Consider the following 26,330-nt stretch of genomic DNA (forward strand, 5'->3'; position numbering starts at 1 on the left):
ACTCTTTATAATCTCTACAGAGTAAAGCAGACTTGTAGATGTGGAAGTCTGGCCAAAGCATTTGAACCACTACTGATAACAGATGAAATGAGAGAGATTGCTGCAAAAGTTGGAATCAAACTGAAATTGAAGGCCACATACAACCCAGATAGGTTCAAGGAACTTGAACTCTTCTTTATCAATCGTAAGTTTTGATAATTTAAACAGCTGAGAATATTTAGTAATTCTGAAATAATTGTGTATGGTTTATGGGAAAGTTATTATGATTGTTACAGTATTGGGTGTATCATTGTTTGTTTTTTCTCTGAACTCAACCACTTTGTCATTCAACTACCTCATTTTTTACTTTGACAAATTTAAATTGAATTCATAAATAAATAAATAAATGACTTAAGAATATTGGGAAAAGATTTCATTCATTATTCAAAACAATGAGCTATTCAACTCTGAATGAAATACTAAATAGTATGCCTTCTAATTTGCTGATGCATAATTAGCGAGTCATGATATCCCTTTATATACATCATGTAATCTGGCAAGACAACTTATTAGATTAAAGTTCTGCACTGCTGTGAAACTAGTGAATACCATATAACTTAATGTTGTATTATAATATTGCTATACTTTTTCCTGTAGGAGATGGTGGTGGAATTCAACCCATGAAAATCTATGATGTCCTGGCAGAAGACAGTGATGATGAAGTGCAAACAAGTTCAAAGGTGTGCAAAATATTATTTCATGTCATTATATGTTGAGAGATAGTCTGTAATGACAGCCATTAAATGTATGTAATCTTGATTAAATTTGAACTCACAGTATATGGTATCTATAACTAGTAGTACGTTCAGACTGACGACTTTGCGTCGGCCCAGGTCCCGACCAGGGCCGGGGCCGACGTAAAAAACCAATGTGGACACGCTGAGTCGGCCCTGGGCCGACTCAGTTTGGTCCCGGTTAGAAGGGGGGTTCAGGGCCGACTCAGGGCCGACGCAAAATTTGGTCCGACGCAAATCGCCAGTGTGGACACGTTACGTCGGCCCTGGTCCCAGTTGACCAGGCCTCCGCTATGGATCGAAGTTGAACTAGTCACACTATTCGCGCAAAACAAACGACGTTTGAAACTAAAGTTTACACCTATCGAAAGTTTTCAATCCAGTCTTTACATTTTATCATCCCATGTACGCTGAACTTCCCACCAACCTTTGTTCCGCAAACGAGACCATGTCATTCGATTCCACAGTGCACGTAATAGACTAGAGAGGCATGTCAAAAATGCCGCGCACTGGTTATTTCTCCACCGCGGTCTTATATATACCATATGCTCATCCAATAAATGGTGAAGATCTCTCCGATGATTAAAAGGGTTAGTGGTAGTCATATTTGCCCTTCTTGTGCGTAAAAACACAGGAAAATCATGAACAGAAGAAACAGCATGCCATATTCAAATACGCCATTTTGAACTTTGACAGGTCAGAGGTCACAAAGGAAGGTAAAGTTACGTCGGCCCTAATTCTGGTACCGGTAGGTGTGGACACGGACCAAATTTAATCCCAAAAGGACAATTATTTTGCGTCGGACCAAATTTCAGTTGGGTTGCCAATGTGAACAAGATATATATCTGCCATGTGACACTGTGATGGTAGACTTAGAATAGATGTTGTTACTTTGTTTCAAAATGTAATGAAACATACAGCAACACATGATGGCCATGATCAACCCTTGGTGAATTCAAAATATTACTAGTAGAAATCTGTGCAAATGCAAACACATAAGGGAGTTCATTTCAGCTTCTTTTGAGTGTTTTATTGACTATAGGGTGAAAAGAAATTTACTTACAGTAATTTACAAAATCTAAATCCCAGGGATCAAACAAACAAATAAATATACTCGACTTCACCACCCGAACACGAGTCACTAATAACAGATACCAATGTCGGTGGGCCCATTTTGGTCTGTGATGGAACATCAGTTTTGACAATAAAAAGAGGTGAAATTATGAATAACAATATCATTAATAACAAGTATGAGTGGAAAAGTTTTCGTTTGGCAAATGTACCATATAATGCAGTAATCTTTATGTTTTAGAAGGCTGAGGAAACTGGTTATGTTGAAGACAATGTCACAGACAATTCTGTGGATGATCTTAAACAGGGTATGTACTAACTTGATAGGTTTAAACTTTGACAGAATAAAACAATGATACCTATTAAAGAAGTGAAATATTTTAAGTCAAGAACCATGCATGCAAATGATTTCTTAAATACTTCTTCCATATACTGGGAACTTTTAACTGAAAATAATTGAAACTAAATATTTTATCATCAATATGAATGACATCAAACATGACATGACTAGCTTGCAATTTAATTTATATGCAGAGAGCAGATTTCATTACCAAACATTCAAGTTTCCACTAAGAGCAAAAATAATACATTTTCTTTTCATATTCCAGCAAAATATAAAATCAACAGGAATGCAACTATGTCACTTTGATCTATTCAAATTATTTAAAACCTTACTCATTTTCGTATTAATTATTTTTGATGCAGGAAAGGATCCATCAAAGTTGTTGCTACTTGAGATTGACCCAGCACTGGAAATGAAGTCATCCACTGAGACTAGTGTACAGACAATGTTCAAAGCTGAGAAGTGTATCAGACTGAAAGGAAGGCAGTGTGATATGCTGCAAGTACTGACAACAAATACAGACACAGTTCAACATATCCTATCCTGTAGACAGGATGTCTTAGCACTACTGGGTGTTACAAGGTATCTCTTGACTGATGCAGCAACTCAGGACATGGATACTCAAGGTAACAATTACTGATATTACAATTAATCCAAGAAGATAAAGTCAACATTGAACCACTTACAAACATTCCTGGCAAATGTACAATTCTACTTAAACATTACTTGGTGACTTACGTTCAGGTCTGCATTAACACATTATTTCTACTACCTTAAGTGACAGCTGGCACCAAAATGTTTCATAGAGACAGGTCAATGTTGCATGTTGTTGGCTTCTGGAGGTGTATGATCTGAATTATTGGGAGAGATCTGTGGACTTTTTTAGGTTTAGATAGAAAGAATGTGCGACACAATATGCAAATTTGTGTATTATGTCACAACTCTTTTCATGTCTGTCATCATTTTATAATTTGAATTGTTTCATGAGTGTAGAAAGCAATTTTAATGACTTCAAATGTAGCCATAAGTGTGATTATGAAACTGTTAAATTAAACATGAAAATTAACAGCTCAGTGATTGAAACAGACAGTATGTTTGCAAAACTGCATTTACTGAAAAGTACATGCTGGTTTTGTACAGAGTGTTATTTCATATTCAACATCAAGAAGAGAGGTTGCTCAGTTAATCCAACAATGTCAATGGTGTCTTTTTTGAAAGACATTACATTACAATTTGTGTTTTAATACTGTGTAAGGGAGTATGTATTATTTTCACCTGTCATGAAATGCAGTCACTAGCAAAGGACAGCCTTCAGTCAGATCAGTTAGTTTGTCTTTTTCTGTCTTGAAGATGACAATCTGGATTATTATGGTCTTAATAACTAATTTGGTTTTTTTTTCATTATAGAAATGGAGGTACAACTCATCAGAGACGGCACTAAAGTTCAAACTCTACCAGTATCAGATGAAAATGTCAGTTTACTTGCTAGAAGTTTACTTCCATGTCAAATTAGCCAGGTCCAAATCACAGAGTACATAGTTAAGCAGCTGTTAGCACAAATAAGTGAGAAAGATTCTGAAATAGATCTTCAAAAGTCAGTTCTAAAGCATCAACTAGATGAAGCTAAACATGAAAAGGCTACTTTGGTAGAACACATTAGAAAATTAACTCAGACAATAGACATAACTGAAAAGGAATTGACCAAACGTGTTGGCATTGAGTCTGTGTATGAGAAACTTTCATCTGAACTGGAACAGAAGGAAAAGATCATCAGTGATCTTAAGGCAAAACTGTCAGCTCTGGAAGAGATACAGTCTGAGTTGGAACTACAAGGAATGGCTAAAATGAAAGTTGGAAGTCAATATTCTGATGATGAGAGAGGAATAAAAGGTAAGACCTTTTTAGTCTGTCCTACTATTCATGAGAAGAAACACAATAAAAGTACTGATTTGTTGTGATGTTTTGAATCAGGAATAATCAATCATAATGCAAAGTGAATTCTTATTAAAGATACATGAAAGAACATGGAATAAAGTCTGCAGCTTTCAGACCCAGATTTATCCAGCATTAAATCAACACTGTACAGCGTCATACAAGTGTACTTCTTGATAATTTTAGTCAGTGAAAGCCACTGTAAATCTACAACAAATTTAACATCTTACTCAAACATACTACCGGTAAAAGAAGCTTAGGGTATTTTCTATTTAGATAACCAGCTTAAGGTTTAGCGCGCCCTTAATAGTGCGCAACGTATTCTGCGCACTATAGAGGTCAGTCAAGATGGCAGCGTTATGCAACAGTCCGCGTCCGCAACGCGTCGACGGCAGGGAAATATGTTTCCAGAAAATCAATAATAAGGCGAAGTCAAGCTCAAAAAAAAAATTGGAAAAATTGAACAAGGTACATGATGAACTTTATCCCTATCCCGTTCATGTTTCTTTTTGTTACGAATTCAATGGCGTACAGGTACTTTGTTTCTTGTCAGTGGCAGCACAACATCGTTTATTACCGTTTAAGATTTACGTAGCTTACGTAAGTTATGTATGAACATGAACAAATTTGATGCCAATCTAAAATCCCACGAATAATATTGATTCCCAAATAATGTAGGTGAATTTAGGAAGTTCTATATGCCTCGTAGCTGACCTGTTTCGTGTATTCAAGAAACATTATCCAATTCTAATCCATTTGAAGAAAATGTAAACATGTACCGCATGCGAATACAGCTATCGACGCGATGTCGCCTGCTAGCTACAGTCAGTGGCCATGGCCCAGCCAAAAACACACAAAAAAAAACTATTGATTCATTGTTTGATCACTTCAGTGGTACCTAGTATGAAAATAGTGTATTTGAATAAAGAGAGCTTTTTCTTACACATTATAGACTTGTCTAGTAGTTTAGTTTTCAAAATGAATAAAATTCCATTAATTCACCAATACACTGATGGTATCATCAGTGTTACAATGTTGTCTAGGAGTTTTTGAGTTAAAGGTTGGAAAACACCCTCACTAATGCCCTATTGTATTTAATTATGTTTCCATTCAACATATTAAAGCAAAGTGATGCCTACATCTCATCATTATTCAGTCCAAATAATTTTACAGCAATCTCACAGCACTGATACAAAAAAAAACATTGTATGCATGATTGTCACGGTAGAGTAACATTCAAAAGCTGAAGTAAACATGATTTAAAGGCATTATTGATGCAATTACTTGTTATGTCACATACTTTATCGTTGTGAGTTGTCAAGAATTTCACAATTTATAAATATATCATGGAAATATTGCCTTAAATTGTGAAACATAATTTCTTATCTTTGCCTCAAGGAGGCGCACTTCAACATCAAAGTCTCCGGTTTTTAGAACTTTTGGCTATATCAAAAGAACTAAGGTGGTGACCCCACTTTTTTTTCTATTGATATACTTTTTGGTCACTTATCCCTCGATTGAGGAAGTTTCATCAAAATCTATTGGCGGGAAATACTAAATTCTGCCATGTTATTTCTTAATTATTCAGTCCATTGTTTTCCTATGCATAAACATGAAAATCATAAATTTTAATGATTGGATATCTCAAAAATTTTCATGATGACACCCTAATTTTTTTGACAATATTAATCTATAGGGTTCTTGGTCCATCCAGAAATTTTAATTGAAATCTATTGGTGAGAAATAAAAGGCGCACCAAACCTTAAAGCGGCAAAGTCATTCTTGTTTTACCTTTTTATGACAACAAGAATACATGGAATATTTCAATAAAACTAAATGAATGAAAGAATGTTGATGCATGACTTCTAGCATGTCAAACATTTCATAAAAAAGATCCTCTTTATGACATCTAGGCAAAATGAACAACTTCCATTCTTTGCTTTCCCATAATAATGATAAATATTACATTGCCAAAAAATCAATGAAAGCTGCTTTCCTTATGTACATACATATGAAAGGCAGCACCAAGTATCATCTTGTCAAAAACACTTGCATGATTTTCTTCTCACTATTTTTATTTTGTATTTTAACTGCAAATTCCTATTCTAGTCCTGAATAGGATTCAAATATGTTACACTAAACATAAATCTAACATGAGTAGCTGCTGTGTTGATAAGCAAAATAGCTTGGTGCTGTTGGTGTTTCAACATGTTGGTCAGTACATGTAGAACAACAACTTGCAATTAATGTACAAAACATAACATTATCAAAAGTTGTAGACACTAGCCCTTTAAAATTCAGACAAAAGTACTGTAGACTTTTACATCTGTTCTTTTATCCTGTTTCCAGATGTCATTGGCACTACATCGGATGATGCTCAGAGTAAAGCAAAAATACCTGACAACAAGGACGACAAAACACTGCAACAAAGTATAACTGTCAGGGAGGGAAGTGAGATGGAGACAGCCACATCAACACAACCTGAGATGACTGTCAGGGAGGGAAGTGAGATTGAGACAGCCACACCAACACAACCTGAGATGACTGTCAGGGAGGGAAGTGAGATGGAGACAGCCACACCAACACAACCTGAGATGACTGTCAGGGAGGGAAGTGAGATGGAGACAACCACACCAACACAACCTGAGATGACTGTCAGGGAGGGAAGTGAGATGGAGACAACCACACCAACACAACCTGAGATGACTGTCAGGGAGGGAAGTGAGATGGAGACAGCCACACCAACACAACCTGAGACGACTGTCAGGGAGGGAAGTGAGATGGAGACAGCCACACCAACACAACCTGAGATGACTGGCAGGGATGGAAGTGAGATGGAGACAGCCACACCAACACAACCTGAAATGACTGGCAGGGAGGGAAGTGAGATGGAGACAGCCACACCAACACAACCTGAGATGACTGGCAGGGACGGAAGTGAGATGGAGACAGCCACACCAACACAACCTGAAATGACTGGCAGGGAGGGAAGTGAGATGGAGACAGCCACACCAACACAACCTGAGATGACTGTCAGGGAGGGAAGTGAGATGGAGACAGCCACACCAACACAACCTGAGATGACTGTCAGGGAGGGAAGTGAGATGGAGACAACCACACCAACACAACCTGAGATGACTGGCAGGGAGGGAAGTGAGATGGAGACAGCCACACCAACACAACCTGAGATGACTGTCAGGGAGGGAAGTGAGACGGAGACAGCCACACAAACACAACCTGAGATGACTGTAAGGGAGGGAAGTGAGACAGCCACACCAACACGACCGCAGGTGCTGCGAGAAGGTACTAGAAATGACATAACAATGTTATTCAAAGCACATTTTGTAGAAAAGAGTGTTAATGAAGGACTAGTTACCATGGCGAAAGCACATCAGAACCTTAACACATTCTTTTCATTGTCTATTGCCATTGATAAGTAATATATGTAGAAGTGAAACAATTGTAATATGATAGCCAGTCAACATGCACAATGCAAAATATTTATTTGGCCTACTGGTTGTCATTTATAATGTGAAAATCCTATAAATTTGAATATTGTCTTTGACAGGGTAAAAAATACAATTATACACAAATAATTTGATAAAATATTCAGATAATGCCTGAACATTTTGCCATTTATTGTACAATAAATAACACTAATGTATTGGACTCTAAGTTTTGCAAGTATAAGAGAGATGTGACAAAAGTATTCCAACCAACCAATGGTCTGAGATGGAATGTCTTACACTGTAGGGGAAGTTCTGTCTAACACTTGCTGGAAAAAGAAATTCCAAACTTGAAGTGATGGTCAATCTCAACCCACAAATAAAATATCAGTTCTATCCAAAATAATGCTAAAATATGCATTATTTAGCTTGTCAACATTGTGTCTATATGACTGCATTGTTATTGTTTACATTTGAATTCTAGTCCAGACAAGAATTCAATTGTCAACAATAAAAACACAGTTTACACAAGTACAAGCTGAGTTGACAAGCTGAATATATCAACTTGCCTTTGAGAGTAGAACAGGAAATAATGATTGACATTAAAAAACAAAAATACGGAAAAAATCATGAAAGGTTAGCATAACTAGCCCTTTAAAATTGCAGTACAGAACTTACTGTTGATGTAGGTATTTCTTATCCATCCACAGAGAAGAAAGACTCTGGTGGCACTTTCTGATGAATTTGAGTAACCTCCCTCTCTAACTCTGAAATTTTGACTGACCCCCCCCCCCCCCCCCCACTTAGAAAAGTTAAATACCAATACATGTAATTGTAAAATTTACAAAATACAGCAACAGTAAAGACCTTTCAAATCCTAATGTACCCTGCTACACTATCATCAGTTATCTCATGATGGTTCAAAAAAGGTGAACACATCAAAATGAAATTCAAAGTCAAATAAAATAAAGATATAAAAGCTCACGCAGTATCTAACAATATAGCATATTGTTTGATTTGGATGGGTTTTATGACAGGGTTTTCACTAGGATATCTGACCGGGCAGAATTTGAAAGTACAGGGCGAGAACACGCGAGAGGCTTAGGGGGAAAGTGTCACAGGGGCTTTCCCCTATCTTGCATGGAAATTTTTAAGATATTGATATGTGCAATGGTGCAGTCTGGTGCAATCTGACAGGTGTTTTTACCTTCTCGTGTCTATTTATAGACAGAGAAGGTATTAGAGTTGAAAACCAATATGCTGCTGTCAAGAACTTCCGTCTGTCAAGACTTCCGTCTGTCAAGATCCGTTGACGTCATGCCTTGTGATGGGTCATATCATAAACTGGTGGGGGTGTTCATGGCTCAGGTTGAGGTGTGGGAGAACGATTTTGAGCTATGACAAAAATCAAAAGGGACTTAGCGGCATAGCCACAGTGTTAAGCCTTTCTCCAAGGTTTCTTAGTTGACTACAATCTATTACAGACTACTGAGCTGACGTTAGGGGTACTCACTTTGTGTTTGCTCACTCTGTGAGCGCTAGTGTTTTGGTACTGAGTTGCGTGGATATCCCCTCATGGCCTCAGGCCATGACAGGATCAAATTTTTTTTTCTTCTATCACACCTTGCAACAAATTTTTTTTTCTCAAAATCCTCCATATCCCCCCCCAGAAATCAAATGGTTCTCCCCTAAATACTGGTAGAAACATGCTTCAGTCTTCAAGTTTTTGATGTGATACATTCATAAATACACACACACACACACACATATATATATATATATAATATATATATATATATATATATATATATGTATATATATATATATATAATATATATATATATGGTATATATATGTATACGGTATATATATATATATATATATATATATATATATATATATATGAGATACATGAGATTATACATTATACATAATATGTATATATATATATATATATATATATATATATATTTATCATACATGCTATGCCTGTATTGCCATTCTCCTATTGTTTAGACGGTACTGATATGAACTCGTATTTTAACTAGTGAAAATACGAATTATATTTTCACTGTAACCGAACTACTTACAGCTACGCGTACGCGTGACCTTCGCTGGGATGTTCACATACATGTAAAACTGCTGAGCGAATAGACTTGTGACACTCCGAAACGTCATTGTGAATGTGATTATGGTCAAAATTTTGTTGTTTGCAGTCAGTTCATGGGCATTGCACTTAGGTACAAGTAGTTGTACCAAAAACATACAAACGAACGCATTGAAAATGTGTATGTTTTGCCGACCCGACACCTGTCATCGTTCACGGCCAGTCCCATACGGTGGTGTTTTCATGTCGTCTTCTCTGCGCTGCCGAAGATTACGATCTCGGTTGACAGAACCGCTATATGAAAAGTTTCCTGTTGACGAGTTTAAGTATCTGAGTGGTGAATTACATCGTTTACTGCCATAAATGAGCCACAAAATCCAACCGCACTGAAAATACTCGCGACAGACGATATGCACATATTATATTTCCGATTTGTACAGGTCTGTCAGTGAGATTCACAGGTCATGATTGTGCCCGGTGGCACCGGTGTGGGTTTCGGAGACAATGTAAGATACTAGGGAAAGTAAAACTTTCGTTTACGTTGTTGTGAAAGAAATTTAGTTCTATTTAGGCAAGCCAGTAAGGAAAATATACGAGCAGACGATGAAAATACCTTTGAAATGTTTTATTCGTACAGCAACAAGATCACAAACGAGTTACGACGCTACAGCTTACAGTGTACTTACTTCACGTTTTCCCCTAATCCGCTAACAAATTCCTTTCTAAGATGGTAAATTCGGCATATTTGACGACTAAGGACATGTATAATTCTTGGAGATAAACTGACTGGTACGGCTATTATATCCACTGTGCATTCATAGATGTCGCAGAGCTGCTTGCTCTATGCTGATCAGCTGCTCGATCAACATGATCGAGTTTGAAATCGAACGTTGGCGCGGCGCGAGTATTTTGATCCGATTTCGCGAAGGGTGAGTGTATGTTTCAAAACACGAAACACACTCATTTTACACACTCCAGCCTATTTTTACTTCCATCGCCATTTCAAATCAAAAGTAAATCTTCTTCAAAGTGTGAAAACCTGTGCCGACATCTTAATATTTAAATTGTTCGCTACAAAAGTGTGCCATAAACCCTCCTTTGAAGTGGAATGGCCCAACAGCGGAATAATATCAAGAAGTGATACGGTTCTCATCACTCCTTAGCAACCAAATTTTTATCAGTACAGCGCGGCAGCGATGAGCAAGCAAGGTCAATTTCAGCTGATTTCGTCGCTAATTTCGGAACGTCCGTAGGAAAGCAGCCATAACCAAAACATGCATGTATGATAAAGGGGTTATTACACGAAGTTTGGGCGATACCGTGTCGTATTCTCGTGATGTGTCCGCATTTTGACTCGTTGCTTCACAACGAGTCAAAACACGGACACATCACTCGAATACGACACGGTATTGCCCAAACTTCATGTAATTACCCCTAAATATATATATATATATATATATATATATATATATGAGATACATGAGATTATACATTTCTTTTTTCGCTGCAAAGGCTACACAGACAGTAGACATGATCTTTAACTAAACATTTGTAAAAACACATTCAGAGACACACAAGACACACAAGACCTTATTCTCGTGATGTGTCCGCATTTTGACTCGTTGCTTCACAACGAGTCAAAACACGGACACATCACTCGAATACGACACGGTATTGCCCAAACTTCATGTAATAACCCCTAAATATATATATATATATATATATATATATATATATATATATATATATATATATATATGAGATACATGAGATTATACATTCTTTTTTTCGCTGCAAAGGCTACACAGACAGTAGACATGATCTTTAACTAAACATTTGTAAAAACACATTCAGAGACACACAAGACCTTATAAAATTTTTCAAGAACAGACAAATCATCATTATGTGATTTGGGAAAATTGTTTGAACTCAGACCAAAATAAAAATGAAAAAGAGTAAAATATTGATGAACATGTTACATCCTCATCTATATATACTCTTTTGTTGTTGATTTTGCAAAACCTGTATTGCACTTTATGATCAAGATCCCCATTGGGATAGGATTTCAATAAAGGCTTACTTCACTTTACTTTACTTGCTTTTACCCTAGTTAAACCAGATACAGAAAGGTGATGAGCGTATAATAGATCATTACAGTTAGTAAAATTACTTTTCCGATCAGAAAAACTATTAAAAAGGAGTTACAACAATGGGACATTGAAGTTTCCGTGACAGCATCGTTTGGAAAATGGCACGGTTTGCTAGTACCTTCATGAATCTGTGTCCCTCCGTACCCCAGTACATAAATAGAATAGTCCCACTCCGCACATCCGCCATTGTTATTCTCACTCAAGGCCACGATGCGACGTTGGTTTTCCTTCTCTAAATATGCAATTTCATTTGTTTGAAGTTATTATCCTTTCATCAGTGAAGAGTTTTTACCGGTGACTATTACAACTTTCACTGCTATGTCGTTGTTTTCACAAGATGTAGACCGTTTGATATTGCAATGTCGACTTGCTTTTATGTGCAGTCAATGCACATGCCAGTTAGTTTACGGTTCACACTATGCTGTTGATCGACAGCATACACGACGTCTTTGTTTCACGTTTACTTTTTTCAAGTTATGATTAATGTGGAAATTTCACTAAAATGTCGCTGATCCAGGGATTGTGTAATCAGTTTGATTTGATACTGCGATATGAAATACTGTGTCAATAAAGCTCGGAATCGTCGCTGAGTTTTGCTGCTTTTGGCTATGGTTGTCTATCTCAGTATCAACGTGATCGGAATGCCAGTTCATGGAGATCGCGAGAATGTAAATTGTAACTGTTTTCTGTATTTTGTCTTCCTTTACAATTTCAAGTAAGTGCTTTAAATAAAGAGTTTTTTATGTTGTCTTTAGCATATTAGTGGAAAATTTCGACTATAGAAATCAGCTGTCGCCATGCTTCTGAGATCTTGGCGATTGCCGATGGGTTTTTGTTCGCCACAAACAAGTTTAGTCGCATTTTCGACTGTGGCGACCTCTACCGCGAACCCTGGCAATAGTGAGTGCAAATATGTCGTGAACCGATCAACATCTTGTGGTATACCATTGCTGGCTGTGACTTATTGCTAATATTGTATCATAACAGTATATTGAAATTCTGGCGTGGAACATCAAAACAGGATTTTTGTTCAAGCCAAAAGGTCGTCCGTGTGCCAGCCGTGGTATATCATGAATATACCACGGGACTGTTCACGTCTCGACCAATCAGATAGCTGTATTCACACCATCAATATACTGGTATGATATAATTATGTTTATGAAGGTATATGGAACACCACATAATGTGGTATACGTAGTGCATATCTAATGTTGTGTTCCATATACATTCATATACATAAATATACAAGAATGTATATCAAGTATTTTACTGGATGAATGTGTAAATAATCTATTAACCCTTTGAACCCGGCTCCGACAGAAATGTCCGATGACGTCATAGAGTACCAGGGGGTCAGGGTGCAAAGGGTTAATGTAATGGTACTATTGTATATGTTGAAAGAATGAAATGTGAATTGAAATCAACTCACATAAAATGCTGAACAGGTTCAAGAAAGGCCACACTACTACTGTACATACATGATGACTCCATTGTTTGTAAACTGACCTACAATAGAGAAATAAAACATTTGTACCAACAGTTCTCAAGTTGTCAGCAAAAAATATCCTCTGAAATTACTCTAGGTAATTTTTCAATAGTATGATGCAAATTACCCATAATTCAACCTGATTTGTACACTGACATCAAAACTCTAGCAATCAGTCGTACAGAAATTCAGAAATTCAGAGACAATTTTCAGAGAATGAACATTTTATTTTCTGTTTATTCTTATTAATTTGAATAAACAGGGAAATTAATGATGACCTTTTGTGGAGGAGTTAGTAATTTCCAGAAAGATTAAAACGTTCTTACAGACATTCAGTCTGACAGATTTATGATAAAGCTAATACACGGAAACAGAGAAACCAGTTTCAACTGTATGGCCAATACAAAGTATGGTAACTTTTATGAATGGATGAAACAAAGGAAATTTACATTCATTCTCCTTAAAAAGAGTGACCAACTTGGTTGGCTATTTCAATTTGACATAGTGCAAGATTTTACATTACCTGTAAGCCTTGATATATCAATAAACTTCATCATTTAAATTTTGATTCATAGGTTACTAATGATAACAGCAATATTTTTAAAACTGTCTAATGATGAGTTGAGGCTGTATGAAAACTTTGAAAAAAATAAAAATTATCATTCAATAAATAAATAACATGTGTAAAAAGAGCATTGTCCTCATTATTTAATTATAGTACCACTGTGCTTTGTGTAATTTTTGTAGATTATTGTTAGAGAATTTTAAATAAACATTACCAATAAAGAGAGTACATTATAACTGAGTTATAAATTTTAACATTTGGTCCACAAGTGTTGCTATGACAACATATCAATAAATTTATCAAATGATAAGTTGCACAACAGCAATCATTCACAAAATGAGTGCAACATTTACGCACACGCTGATGTTATTAACATTGTAAAATGACAGAATTTATTATAGGTAGAAAGTTGCAACTTTGTTTCATTCAGCAAAATTGCAGAAACGTCATTTTTACACAAAAACCTGCATTTTGTCATTATATTTGATTCTTGAATTCACAATGTACTGACAATTCAATGTTTACTATAATCAAAAAAGGTTTGTAAAGAATTTTCATTTCAACAAAAGAAACTCAGAAGATATACCAAAATAATAATTTTTGAACCAAAATCTACAAAATGTTGCCATGGCAACATGACTTTCCCTCAATCAGCTACATTGGACAATGTTCCCTTTATTGCACTAATATGTCTGAGTCAAATTTGATCGACAAAGCATATAAAGAAGCCGAGATATTGTGAAAAACATTTAGAAATGACCTTTCAGATAAAATTAACACTTGTGTTGCCATGGTAATAATGTACTAAAATGTAAGATAGGATGATGAGAAAAAAAGTAGAAAGTTTGTTGAATAATTGACTTTGTACTTTGCTTTCATTTGTGTCTATATCTGTTTTAATTCCAAGATATACGAGCTCCAGTACAGCCTGTTGTCAGTGTATTTCTATTTCATGTTCTAATGATCCTGTTTTGACCTTTGACCTTTCAGAACGTTGGTCAAGAAGAACTCTGAAGGGTCATCAAGGACACAAGTTCAACGTTGTAAGAGGCCTGGCATTCCATAAGGATAAACTTTTGGTGTGTGACAGAGACAACAATATTGTACACATACTGAACAAAGATTACACTTGCAAAAAGGAGTTGGGCAGTTCTGGTGGTCAGTTTGCCAAGCCATTCAAGCCACAGTCCATAGCTGTCTCTCAGGACAACCTCTACTTCATCCTTGATGACAGTAATGTGCAAATAGTTGTTTGTAATCAAAATAATAAAGTTATCAGAATAATTACCCTACCTACAGATTCAAATCCCTGGTGCATTGCTCTTGGAAAGGGGTTTGTTATTGTCACAGAGGTCAACGGTCATCGTGTCCTGAAGTACAGCCAGGATGGACCTTACATTGGACAAATTGGTAGTCTTGGTAGCGGCCATACACGATTCAACTACCCCAGTTTTGTCGCTGTCAACAGTAAGGATGTCATCATGGTGTCTGACTGGGGGAATCACTGCATCAAGTGTTTTGATGCTCAGTTCAATTTTCTGTACCAATACGGTCACAGTGGTCACGGTGATAGTCAGCTGTACTACCCAGAGAGCATTGCCGTTGATGGCGCTGATCATGTTTATGTTTGTGATCGCAATGCTAGGATTTCGATTTGGAGTCGAGATTGGACTTGGATAGGTCATCTTTTCCATCGTCAAGGGATCTACCCCTGGTACATGGCAGTGACCGCCGACGGTGATAGAATTGCTGTTAGAGGATATCCCACGATGAAATCTATGTATTTTCTAAGTAGACAGAAACACCAAGATGATGTGTAATGTCTAAATTTCATCAAAATATTGAAATTTGTTCAAACGTTTATAAGCGCTAATTTTAATCGTCACTCAAGCGTGACGAAACGATCGGCCTGCACTATTTATATCACCCTCCAACTAATATAATCGGTTATTCTCACATTTAGAACCAATATTCTGGGCCCCAAAATATTCAAAGTTGTTGTTGCTACTTCTCTAGAGTTTGAACATAATGAATTTTAATAATTTCAGACACATTTTCACTGAAAAATTTCAGGAACTTTGACAAGAAGTGTATGACAATCGACGGTGATTCAGAATTTTGAACTGAAATATTTAACATAGCTGTCACTTTATTCTTAGATACAAATATGCCAAAAGTGAGTTGTTTTGGAGATTGTGTACTTTAATATTTAAGTCATTTTGTCAAAAGGTGTGTTCTGCAATACAAGCTTCATATGGAACTGATCCTGTCACATCTCAACTCGTACAGAATGGCGAATCAACAGTTGTGTTAGCTCTGCATGGCAGGGCTGTGTGTTACCGGCGTTATACGGCCTCTGGTGGGAGGCCGTACAACGCCGGTAACACACAGCCCTGCCATGCAGAGCTACAGTTGTGTGTGCAAAATGTTTTGAAAAATTACCTGCATATCCTCTCTTATCTCTGTCATCTATGGTTTCAAGTTTTCCTGTTGATGAACCAAAATTACGCCGACATCAGTCATTATCTTCAACGTTCCTACGGACACGATCTTTACCCGACGCCATCACGATGAACTATGACACAACTTTTGTAGAGGGCGCTATCGCCCATACAAGTACCGGCAGCCAGCTGCAGCTGATACGATGAACGATCGGTGATCTCTCCAACAGTTATTATTACACCTCACGTATTATTCAGGTACTGTAATTGGCTGAGCCTCACTCACGTGATATAGAACAAAAAGTGATAGAACATGGCACAGGTTATATGGTTCCCAGACACTTCGCACCAAAACCACTTCGCACCATACCATCTCGTCCCATACCATTTCGCACCAAAACCACTTCGCACCAAAACAACCTCGTACCGAAACCACTTCGCCCCAAACCACTTTGCCCGAAACTTATCGCTAACTGGTAAAGCTGAAAATAACCACCTTTCTGTCATCCTGGGACTGAAATCTTGAAAGTGTACGCATTTCGCGAAATTGACATCGTGCAATTCCGCGCAAGGCACCTGAGTTGTAGCATTTGCGTGTTTCTATTTTCTTATTCTAGCGCTTATGGTTTCATGCAACCATGATGCAACAATAAATGGTTTTTGGTAGCCAAAATGTCCTAACACATTAATGCTTCCAAGTTGTAGGTAAAAACAACCTTATTATACGTCGTAACATCGTTGTTTCAGGACGAGTTGACGGTACTATACTTTGGTCGAAGTGGTTTTAGTACGATGTGGTACTTGGGGCGAAGTGGGGTTGGGCGAAGTAGTACTTGGGACGAGGTGGTTTTGGTACGAAATGGTTTTGGGACGAAGTTGTGTGGGGCGAACTGGTTTTGGTGCGAAGTGTCTGGCCCCGGTGATATAGCCCTGTCGCGTGCAGTGATATAGCCCGCTACCACGTTCTGGAATACCGCGCGTCCTTTCTTCGCGTACCACATCATCGCGTACATTTGCTTGGTATTTTCTGTGAAGCAATGGCTTTTGAAAAGGTACAAGAAATTAGCTCGACCTGAAGTACACGACGACGAGAAAAGCGTGAACAACACTGTCTTCGTTTGTAGACGTTAATTCAACTTCATGTAGCATTGCGATCGAGAAACAAATCGAACGTTTCACTGTGGCGAGTCTCGATCGACACTTGACTGCATTCTGAGCAAAGTTTCGAAAACAAGTGTTTGTTCGGTGTAATAAAATTAATAACACACGCTAGCACGGGCAAGATCACGATTTGTTGCCAGCCCTCGGGCTGGTGCTCATGACGGTAATATTGATGATACCCTCGCCTTCGGCTCGGGCATCATCAATATTACCGTCATGAGCACCATCCCTTGGGCGGGCAACAAATCGTGATCTTGCCCTTGCTGGCGTGTGTTATTATTTAACCATAGCCCTGCGTACGCGTACGAGAGAGTTGCCGACATCGACGGTTATTTACGAGAAGTGAATAAAAGACTGGCATTTTTGGAAGCGATCGAGTAGCTGAGGTAGGCAGGGATACGACTTGGGCCCAAGAACGCTGAATTTCGGCAGTAATTTAGCTTTTTACGTCAAGTCCAAAAATGGATTTGAAGTCACCGACCCTACGTACGGGTCTTTGCAGGGCTGTGGTGAGCGGGGCTATTAGCTGTAGCGGAACACACAGCATCGTACGCAGGGCTACAGTTACCAGTGAGTTTGATACTAATGTGTTGTTTTATTTATACATTGACATTCGTTTTCGTCACAAGAAGACTTTTTTTCAGTATTGTCTATCAATTCAGTATTTTCGTTTTCATGACAAATAAAAAGTCTGGTGGAGAGTCTATAACTGGTCAAATTTACACTTGTTTTCTGTGGCATGACGCCGAAAGGGTCCGTCTACACTTTAGTTTCCCAGACTTCGCTTTTTGTGTAAACAGGAGGAAGGTAAAATTTGGTAAATGCACACACGTACGGTATTTTAAACCGTGATAAAATGTTCAGTATGGGTAGGGTTGTTCAGAGTGCACATTAAATTTCATTTTCCAGTGAAAATCAAAATAACATTTTAGAAACAGGGGGTCAGTATTGAAGGTATACAATTTTCATTTGTGAAAAAAACTAAAATCATTCGTATCATCATTTTTATACAAAGCTCACGTATTTGTAGGCTTACACTAATTTGCGGAACGGAATGGAGCGGAACGGAACGGAACGGAACGGAATAGCCACACCAAATAAAAAATTAGTTTTTTCTTAATTAGAGTCCATTTTTCGTCCACAGAATTTTTGAGCGGAAAAGAATGGAATTAAGAGAGACATTTTGATTTAAATAAAATATATCATTTATTCAACTCTACAAGTAAGGCACCTTAATTTTTGAAGTTTCCAAAATGAAAATTATGTCAAATACCATAGGAAACTAGGCTGTAATTTCAATTTGAAGCTACATCTAAATTTAAATCTAACCCGTAGCCCGTGAATCACGCCTTATAGAGGGCAGTACCATAGTGTGGAGGGGTTGTCAACCCAAAAGAGGGCGTGTCTGTGGCCAACATGTAGTTGTGCACTCTGTTTTGTACGATCGCAATAGCTCAGCATACTTTTCAAACAATAATTGCATGTGTACGGCATACAACGACAATTAGGGGTGTAAACACTACCTGCCTTCAAAAACTGATCACAAAAGAATGACTTAAATTGCAAAACGGCCGTAGTTTCATGTTAACGCGTTGATCGACTGTGTATGTAAGTATAAGCGATGCCTTTTGTATGTATTACTGATGTCCTTCGACCTAGTTGTTTAGTCATTCGATAGATTGATTTCAGCCCCTCGTTTTTTACCGAGCATGCTAAGGGGAGAATCATTTGATTTCTGAAGGAGGGGCTGGAGGATTCGGGAGGGGGAATATTGTCAACCCCCCCCCCCCCCCCCACGGAGAATGATAAAATAATTTTCTGCAAAACCCCAAAGTGAGAAAAGAAATGTTACCACTTCCCTGAGAGGAAGGCAAAAATGTGATGCGAGGTGCTGGAATTACCAAAAGTGAATGTTTAGAACCGACCTTGGTATTTTGATCTTTGAGATCTGGATATTTTAAAATTTTCTAACGTGGGAAGTGGTTAGATATGCAAAATTCTGCAATAAAGATTACAGGTTGCATGAATGAACTTTGACATGCAAAACATATGCACGTGCACTTCATTTTGACAACAAATGAAATATTATATTTCATTTGTTGTCAAAATGAATGCATTGCCTTCAGTTTGTGCAGAAAATAATTTGTTTCGCAAGCATGCTTTTGAAAAAAATGCGTCATAATGGGTGAAAAAAAAATTGTCTACACCTCCATCTTCACAATCCCCTAAATCAACTGGTGCTCCCGTAAGTCTGCAGACCTTTGGCAACAAAAAACGAAAAAGAAGTGGCATCCGCGCCAATTAACAAACAATCAGCAATGCAGTTCAATGGATCCATTTTAGAAGTTACGATCCGTCAACCAGGCCTAGGTAAGAAATATTAGCAAAGCGTACGGTCCATATCGTCAGGATGGAATTCTAGATAGCTAAGCTACGAAGTCCCACCTATGAGATGTAAAACACAGATAGTTGATGACAAAAGCTAGGTTGTCAAGACGCAATTTTGACGATTTTTCCCGTCATACATGGCGTTTCACCATGGCGGCCTAGGATAACGTCGATGCGAAGGCAGCAGTCGTGGTAAGTTTTTACTGTTATTTTAAGTTTTGAAGTGAGAAATCGTGAAAAAATGTATCGCCTTCCGGGTCAAATATCATGGAAAATGCCTACGTGAAGTATTTTTGTCGAACGTTTGGTATTTTTAGAGAAGATAGATGTTAATTGCGGACTGCTGTGGGTCTACCAGCAGATCTGTGCGATGAGTTGGTATAAAGCCTTGTACCATACCGTGTACCATACTTGTACTGATACGCACGTGGTTTTCTATGGATATCGCACAGATCTGCTTAGATCATCAAATTCTGCTCATCTGCGATGAGTTGGTATAAAGCCTTGTACCATAACGTGTACCATACTTGTACTGATACGCACGTGGTTTTCTATGGATATCGCACAGATCTGCTTAGCAGACCCACAGCAGTCCGCAATTAACATCTATCTTCTCTAAAAATATCAAACGTTCGACAAAAATACTTCACGAGGGCATTTTCCATGATATTTGACCCGGAAGGCGATACATTTTTTCACGATTTCTCACTTCAAAACTAAAAATAACAGTAAAAACTTACCACGACTGCTGCCTTCGCATCGACGTTATCCTAGGCCGCCATGGTGAAACGCCATGTATGACGGGAAAAATCGTCAAAATTGCGTCTTGACAACCTAGCTTTTGTCATCAACTATCTGTGTTTTACATCTCATAGGTGGGACTTCGTAGCTTAGCTATCTAGAATTCCATCCTGACGATATGGACCGTACGCTTTGCTAATATTTCTTACCTAGGCCTGTCAACGCCTCCCTCTTTTTTCACCTCCGCGCCAAAAATGTAATTAGGTGCCATGCCATCGCACAGACCGCCACCTCATAGGCGTTCTGTTGTGTGGGTAGTTTGTAAAAGTATAGTTTATGCTACGTTCGGACGTTCTCTTCCGTAGCCTTAACGTCGGAACGTAGCAGAACTACATTTTTAAAAACTACCCACTCAACAGAACGCCTGTGCGCCATCTCACATGCCTCATGGTAGCCATAGCATCCTCCAGCAGATGCGATATCCAGGGTGATGTTTGGATTCAGGTGTAGTTTCAGATTTGCATTATAGCTTCAGTCCAGTAGTCTTATTCATTCCCAGCAGCAGTCTCGGGAGCAGTCTTGCCTGATTATATGTGTAATGTTTGATTTATTGTACTTGTTCTACCACAGTTCCCGAAGTGTGTTTCTATGGAATAAAATTCTTATTAGTAGTCTTATTCACGATTTTCATCACGGCAAGAGAAACTTCGAAAAACAGATGCATTACTTTAAGGGTTGAAAAGTGATATTTTATTTAAATCCAAATTTCTGTTTTAGATCCGAAATTCCATGCTGTTCCGCTCCAAAATTCAGTGAACGAAAAAAAAAATGGACTCTAATTAAGAGAAACTATTTTTCTTTTTGGTGTGGCTATTCCGTTCCGTTCCGTTCCGTTCCGCTCATTCCGTTCCGCTAATCAGTGTAAGCCGTCTTGGTACGCACATCGGCGTCTATTACCTCCATGGTTAGCTGTGGGTCCATAGCTGTGGTGTTTTCAGACGGAGATTCCTGCCTTTTACGGGCTGGTTTTGACTTGTACGATTTTAACGGCTATTGACAAAGGTTGAGACGACCCAAACTAGCCAAAATTAGCCAAACCACCATAAACCACCATAAACGACCCATATCATCAAGTAAACGACCTAAAATAAGCACAGGGATGAAATATGTCTCAGATTTCTGGAGAAACCGCCCCAAAAACGGCGAAAACCAGCCGGCATTTTCGATCATTGCAAATTCCTATACATGCCATCAACGAGTTAAGGGTTCGGTTTGTTTCTTCAATAGAGGGCGCTGTGCAAGATTGTTACTGCTTTTACAACGTAAAGTGTAGCACAGGGAATTTCCCCGTTGTCGTGTTTAGTGGCTTACCAAGGAATGAGATCAAAGTTTTTAGTTTATTACATTTTTACAGCTCATTCACATTTTTTTTGATACCAACATTAATTTATTTGAATAAATTCTACAAACCAAATATTAAGATAACATGTGCCGTGGCCCTGGTTCCATACATGTACATACACATACCTGCATATATGTGCATGCATGCATGCATGCACACAAACATATATATGCGTGCATGCAGGTTACCATGGAAAGTTGAAGATCTAGCAAATAACAGATTAAGTGGGTGGTCGCTTTAAAAAAACAGCGCCCTCACATGGCCATATTGATACAAGGGCATATTACAGGAAACATGCATGTCTACATTTATATGTGGAGATCCGACACACACACATACATACATACATACATACATACATACATACATACATACATACATACATACATACATACATACATACACATATACATGCATGCATGCATATACACACACATACATACATACATACATACATACATACATACATACATACATACATACATACATACATACATAGGCAGGCTGACAGATAATGAATGTAGACTCGGACTCTAAGCACGTGGCATTATCAACATCACGCAGGACTTTCAACTGCATAAAGGTTTTAATTTCAAAAGTTTGAAGCTTTAATTTTTTTCACAAACAAGTCATCATCAATAATACAGCTGCATCCACCTGATAGAGGTGTTTGAATTATCATGGTGACTGAATAACACATGTAGTAGACTTGTGCTTCAAAATACATGAAACAATAAAAAAAATTCTTCATTCACTTGGCTGGATGTACTCAAAGTGGATCCATTTTTCAATTACACATATTACCCACAGCAGACATGGCATCAAATGGCAAGATAGAACTGCTTTGAAAAAGCGCCCTCCTTCGGTGAGCCCAGTTACGATGCTGAAGTTATTTTCGTTTTCAGTTGTGTCATCGAAATGAGCCCCACAACTTGGTAATTGATAGTACCAACAACATGGCTGCCCGCAATTCTGTCGACGGTTTCTCCAGAAGGTGGAGTTTTATTGTATCCCTGAATACCTAGAATGTTTGTATTAGGTCGTTTACTTGATGATATGGGTCGTTTTTGGTGGTTTATGCTGGTTTGGCTAATTTGGCTAGTTTGGGTCGTCTCAACCTTGTCAATAGCCCGATTTTAACCCCGCCACCACACGGGGTTAAAATCGTAAAAGTCAAAACCATGTTAACCAGCCCGTAAAAAGCAGGAATCCCGTCTGAAAACACCACAGCTACTACATGGTATAACTGAGTAACTTTCCGCGTTTGGTGCATCTTGAGATTGCGAGTACAGATAACTCTCAAGCTCGCTCCGTGAGACACAGTCCTTCAACTCTGATTGGAGAGAAATGCCCGGTAGCTGGGGAGTCAACGATACTAAATTCTTTGTTTTGATTGTGATGTAGGCTACTGATGACAAAAAGATGATTAAAGTAGCATAGAAATCAGTCTTGCAACTTTTCTTCCGCATTTCTTGTTGACCGACATCTTGTAGATCTTCCGATGCCCCATACATTTATTCAGTTCGAAGTTTTTTTAATATTAAAGCGTTGCATTAAAGTCCAATAAAGAATTTTCTCATTGGCTTAGTGGCAGAAACATATCAACAATGGGTTTCATGTAGCAATTCGCCTGTGAAGAGCGAAATGTGACGGCATTCTTGACCGCGGAGTGACGTCACTTTCACCTCACGCAAGCGAGTCAGGTGAATTGGGATTGACTATACAGGACAGTGAACAATGAAGAAATTATGTGACAAAGGACAGAACTTAGTGTTTATCATTGACATAATGTTGAAAGTTTGAATACTGGTGTAAAGGTTGAAAAATCCACACTTCAATATTTTGTTCTCACGGCAGTGTGACGCAAAATTGACCACTAAAAGGGTAAATTGGAGAGCAAACTGACAAACCTAATTAGGTAGTGTATCAATATCCAGCTGTAGTACGGTGGCCCAAAACTACCTGTTCTCCGCATTCAAAGTCTGCGTCGCAATCAAATGTTTTTCTCTCACATATGTCTCTGCATTCAAAGTCTGCGTCGCAATCAATTGTTTTTCTCTCACATATGTCTCCGCATTCAAAGTCTGCGTCGCAATCAAATGTTTTTCTCTCACATAAGCTTATGTCTCCGCATTCAAAGTCTGCGTCGCAATCAATTGTTTTTCTCTCACATATGTCTCCGCATTCAAAGTCTGCGTCGCAATCAAATGTTTTTCTCTCACATATGTCTCCGCATTCAAAGTCTGCGTCGCAAATGTTTTTCTCTCACATATGTCTCCGCATTCAAAGTCTGCGTCGCATTCAATTGTTTTTCTCTCACATATGTCTCCGCATTCAAAGTCTGCGTCGCAATCAAATGTTTTTCTCTCACATATGTCTCGCAATCAAATGTTTTTCTCTCACATATGTCTCCGCATTCAAAGTCTGCGTCGCAATCAAATGTTTTTCTCTCACATATGTCTCCGCATTCCAAGTCTGCGTCGCATTCAATTGTTTTTCTCTCACATATGTCTCCGAGGTATGCCTCAGTGTACGTTATTCCACGAAGCATAATTTCTATCGAACAGCGCTATTGACAACGACGAACATTGTATCAAGTTATTTTCAATAGATTATCGATCGAAAATTTGTTTGGACGGGCCGGGCGCTCGTGTGTTGAGGTCACGTCATAAACATTTCCACAATAACCCATATATTGACTTATACACTTAAATATCAACATTGAAGGTATCCGTTGGTTTCCTGTACTGAAATTAAATCGACGACAATTTTTTTAGTTTTGGTGATACTTTTACGTACGTTTCGGCACATTTTGGCGCACCTCGGCGTAGTTTGGCGCCATTGTGAACGGGGGGGGGGGGGGGGGGGGACTACACGCGAATGAGCGAGACAACAATGTATCAATTTCGGACAAAAGGATATCGATCGATAACGTTCACTGCACGATTACAGTGGAGACTCTACGCCCGTTCGCCTCTGTTCTGTGTTATTCTTGCAGTTTACTGGGATTTTCATAGTTAATATTCGCCAAAATTTGGTATAAATTACAACAACCTGACTGGTATTTGGTCTGTATAATTTAAGAGACGCTAACCGATTAAAATGGGTCAATATTAGACCCTGATATTGCATATGCAAACGCTGTAAGATCGCCATTTTATTGAGGGCAAGAGCAAAAATTCAGCGATCGGAAAAATAAAATGCAACTAAAACAAGTTTCGTCGAGAAATTCAAAAAACTAAAACGACAGCAATTTTGTATATATATCAAGGAAACACCGTGCCACCTTTCACTATAATTGGTTCAGAATTGAGAAATTTGAACGAGCGATAGTTGTACGGTCTGTTCTGTACATTAAACGCAATTGTTTTCTATGGGAAATCGAGCAGAGTAGACACATCGTAAAATGAAAAATACATCTGAAAAAAACCGTTGGTTTAACTTTTTCATTTCGCTGTTATTTTTTATAATATTTGGTATGACACATATCATGAAGGGTAACTAAAACTCTATGGTTTTATTTTTTTTAGTTTCCCTCTTTTTTATGAAATGACGAGTTGAAGATCGTTTTGCTGTTGACTGTGTTTTTACTTGATTTTGCATATGTCTCTTATCGCTTACGTATTTTTGGAATTTCCTTGTGAAATTCTTCCCAAAATATTATAATTGTAAGGGCAGCATATACGGGAAATAGGACCTGTTGCTCTTTCATTAATATTTAGATGTGCAGCAAGGAAATACGGCGAAATTTTCAACATGACGCGGGGTGAAATTGACTCTCCGAAGGCGCACTCCACGTATGTGTGGCAAAAATTCGGGACGCTATATACCGTACAAAGTGGGGCGCCTTTGGGCCGTAGTGCACTACGTGGAGTGCGCGTTCGGAGAGTCAATTTCACCTCCCGCGTCATGTTGAAAATTTCGCCGTATTTCCTTGCTGCACATCTAAATATAATGAAAGAGCAACAGGTCCTATTTCCCGTATATGCTGCCCTTACAATTATAATATTTTGGGAAGAATTTCACAAGGAAATTCCAAAAATACGTAAGCGATAAGAGACATATGCAAAATCAAGTAAAAACACAGTCAACAGCAAAACGATCTTCAACTCGTCATTTCATAAAAAAGAGGGAAACTAAAAAAAATAAAACCATAGAGTTTTAGTTACCCTTCATGATATGTGTCATACCAAATATTATAAAAAATAACAGCGAAATGAAAAAGTTAAACCAACGGTTTTTTCAGATGTATTTTTCATTTTACGATGTGTCTACTCTGCTCGATTTCCCATAGAAAACAATTGCGTTTAATGTACAGAACAGA

At 38.1% G+C, this 26,330-nt stretch overlaps 1 protein-coding gene across 1 annotated transcript; it reads left to right on the forward strand.

The window, feature by feature from the left end:
• The first annotated feature begins 6,272 nt into the window (after positions 1–6,272).
• On the forward strand, positions 6,273–15,796 carry LOC139146396 (uncharacterized). Its single transcript, XM_070717771.1, has 3 exons — positions 6,273–6,333; positions 6,469–7,422; positions 14,864–15,796. The coding sequence occupies exons 1-3, from the start codon at positions 6,273–6,275 to the stop codon at positions 15,691–15,693; spliced, it is 1,845 nt and encodes a 614-aa protein (XP_070573872.1). The 3' UTR covers positions 15,694–15,796.
• Positions 15,797–26,330: the final 10,534 nt, after the last annotated feature.

This window comes from Ptychodera flava, chromosome 1, assembly GCF_041260155.1.
Source record: "Ptychodera flava strain L36383 chromosome 1, AS_Pfla_20210202, whole genome shotgun sequence".
NCBI classification, from domain to species: Eukaryota; Metazoa; Hemichordata; class Enteropneusta; family Ptychoderidae; genus Ptychodera; species Ptychodera flava.

Bases quoted from the DNA above. Each gene is read 5' to 3' on its own strand.
- LOC139146396 (XM_070717771.1), top strand. From the start codon at position 6,273: ATGAGTAGCTGCTGTGTTGATAAGCAAAATAGCTTGGTGCTGTTGGTG. The intron at 6,334-6,468 runs GTCAGTACATGT...TCCTGTTTCCAG, and splicing joins GTTGGTGTTTCAACATGTTG to ATGTCATTGGCACTACATCG. The intron at 7,423-14,863 runs GTACTAGAAATG...TTGACCTTTCAG, and splicing joins ACCGCAGGTGCTGCGAGAAG to AACGTTGGTCAAGAAGAACT.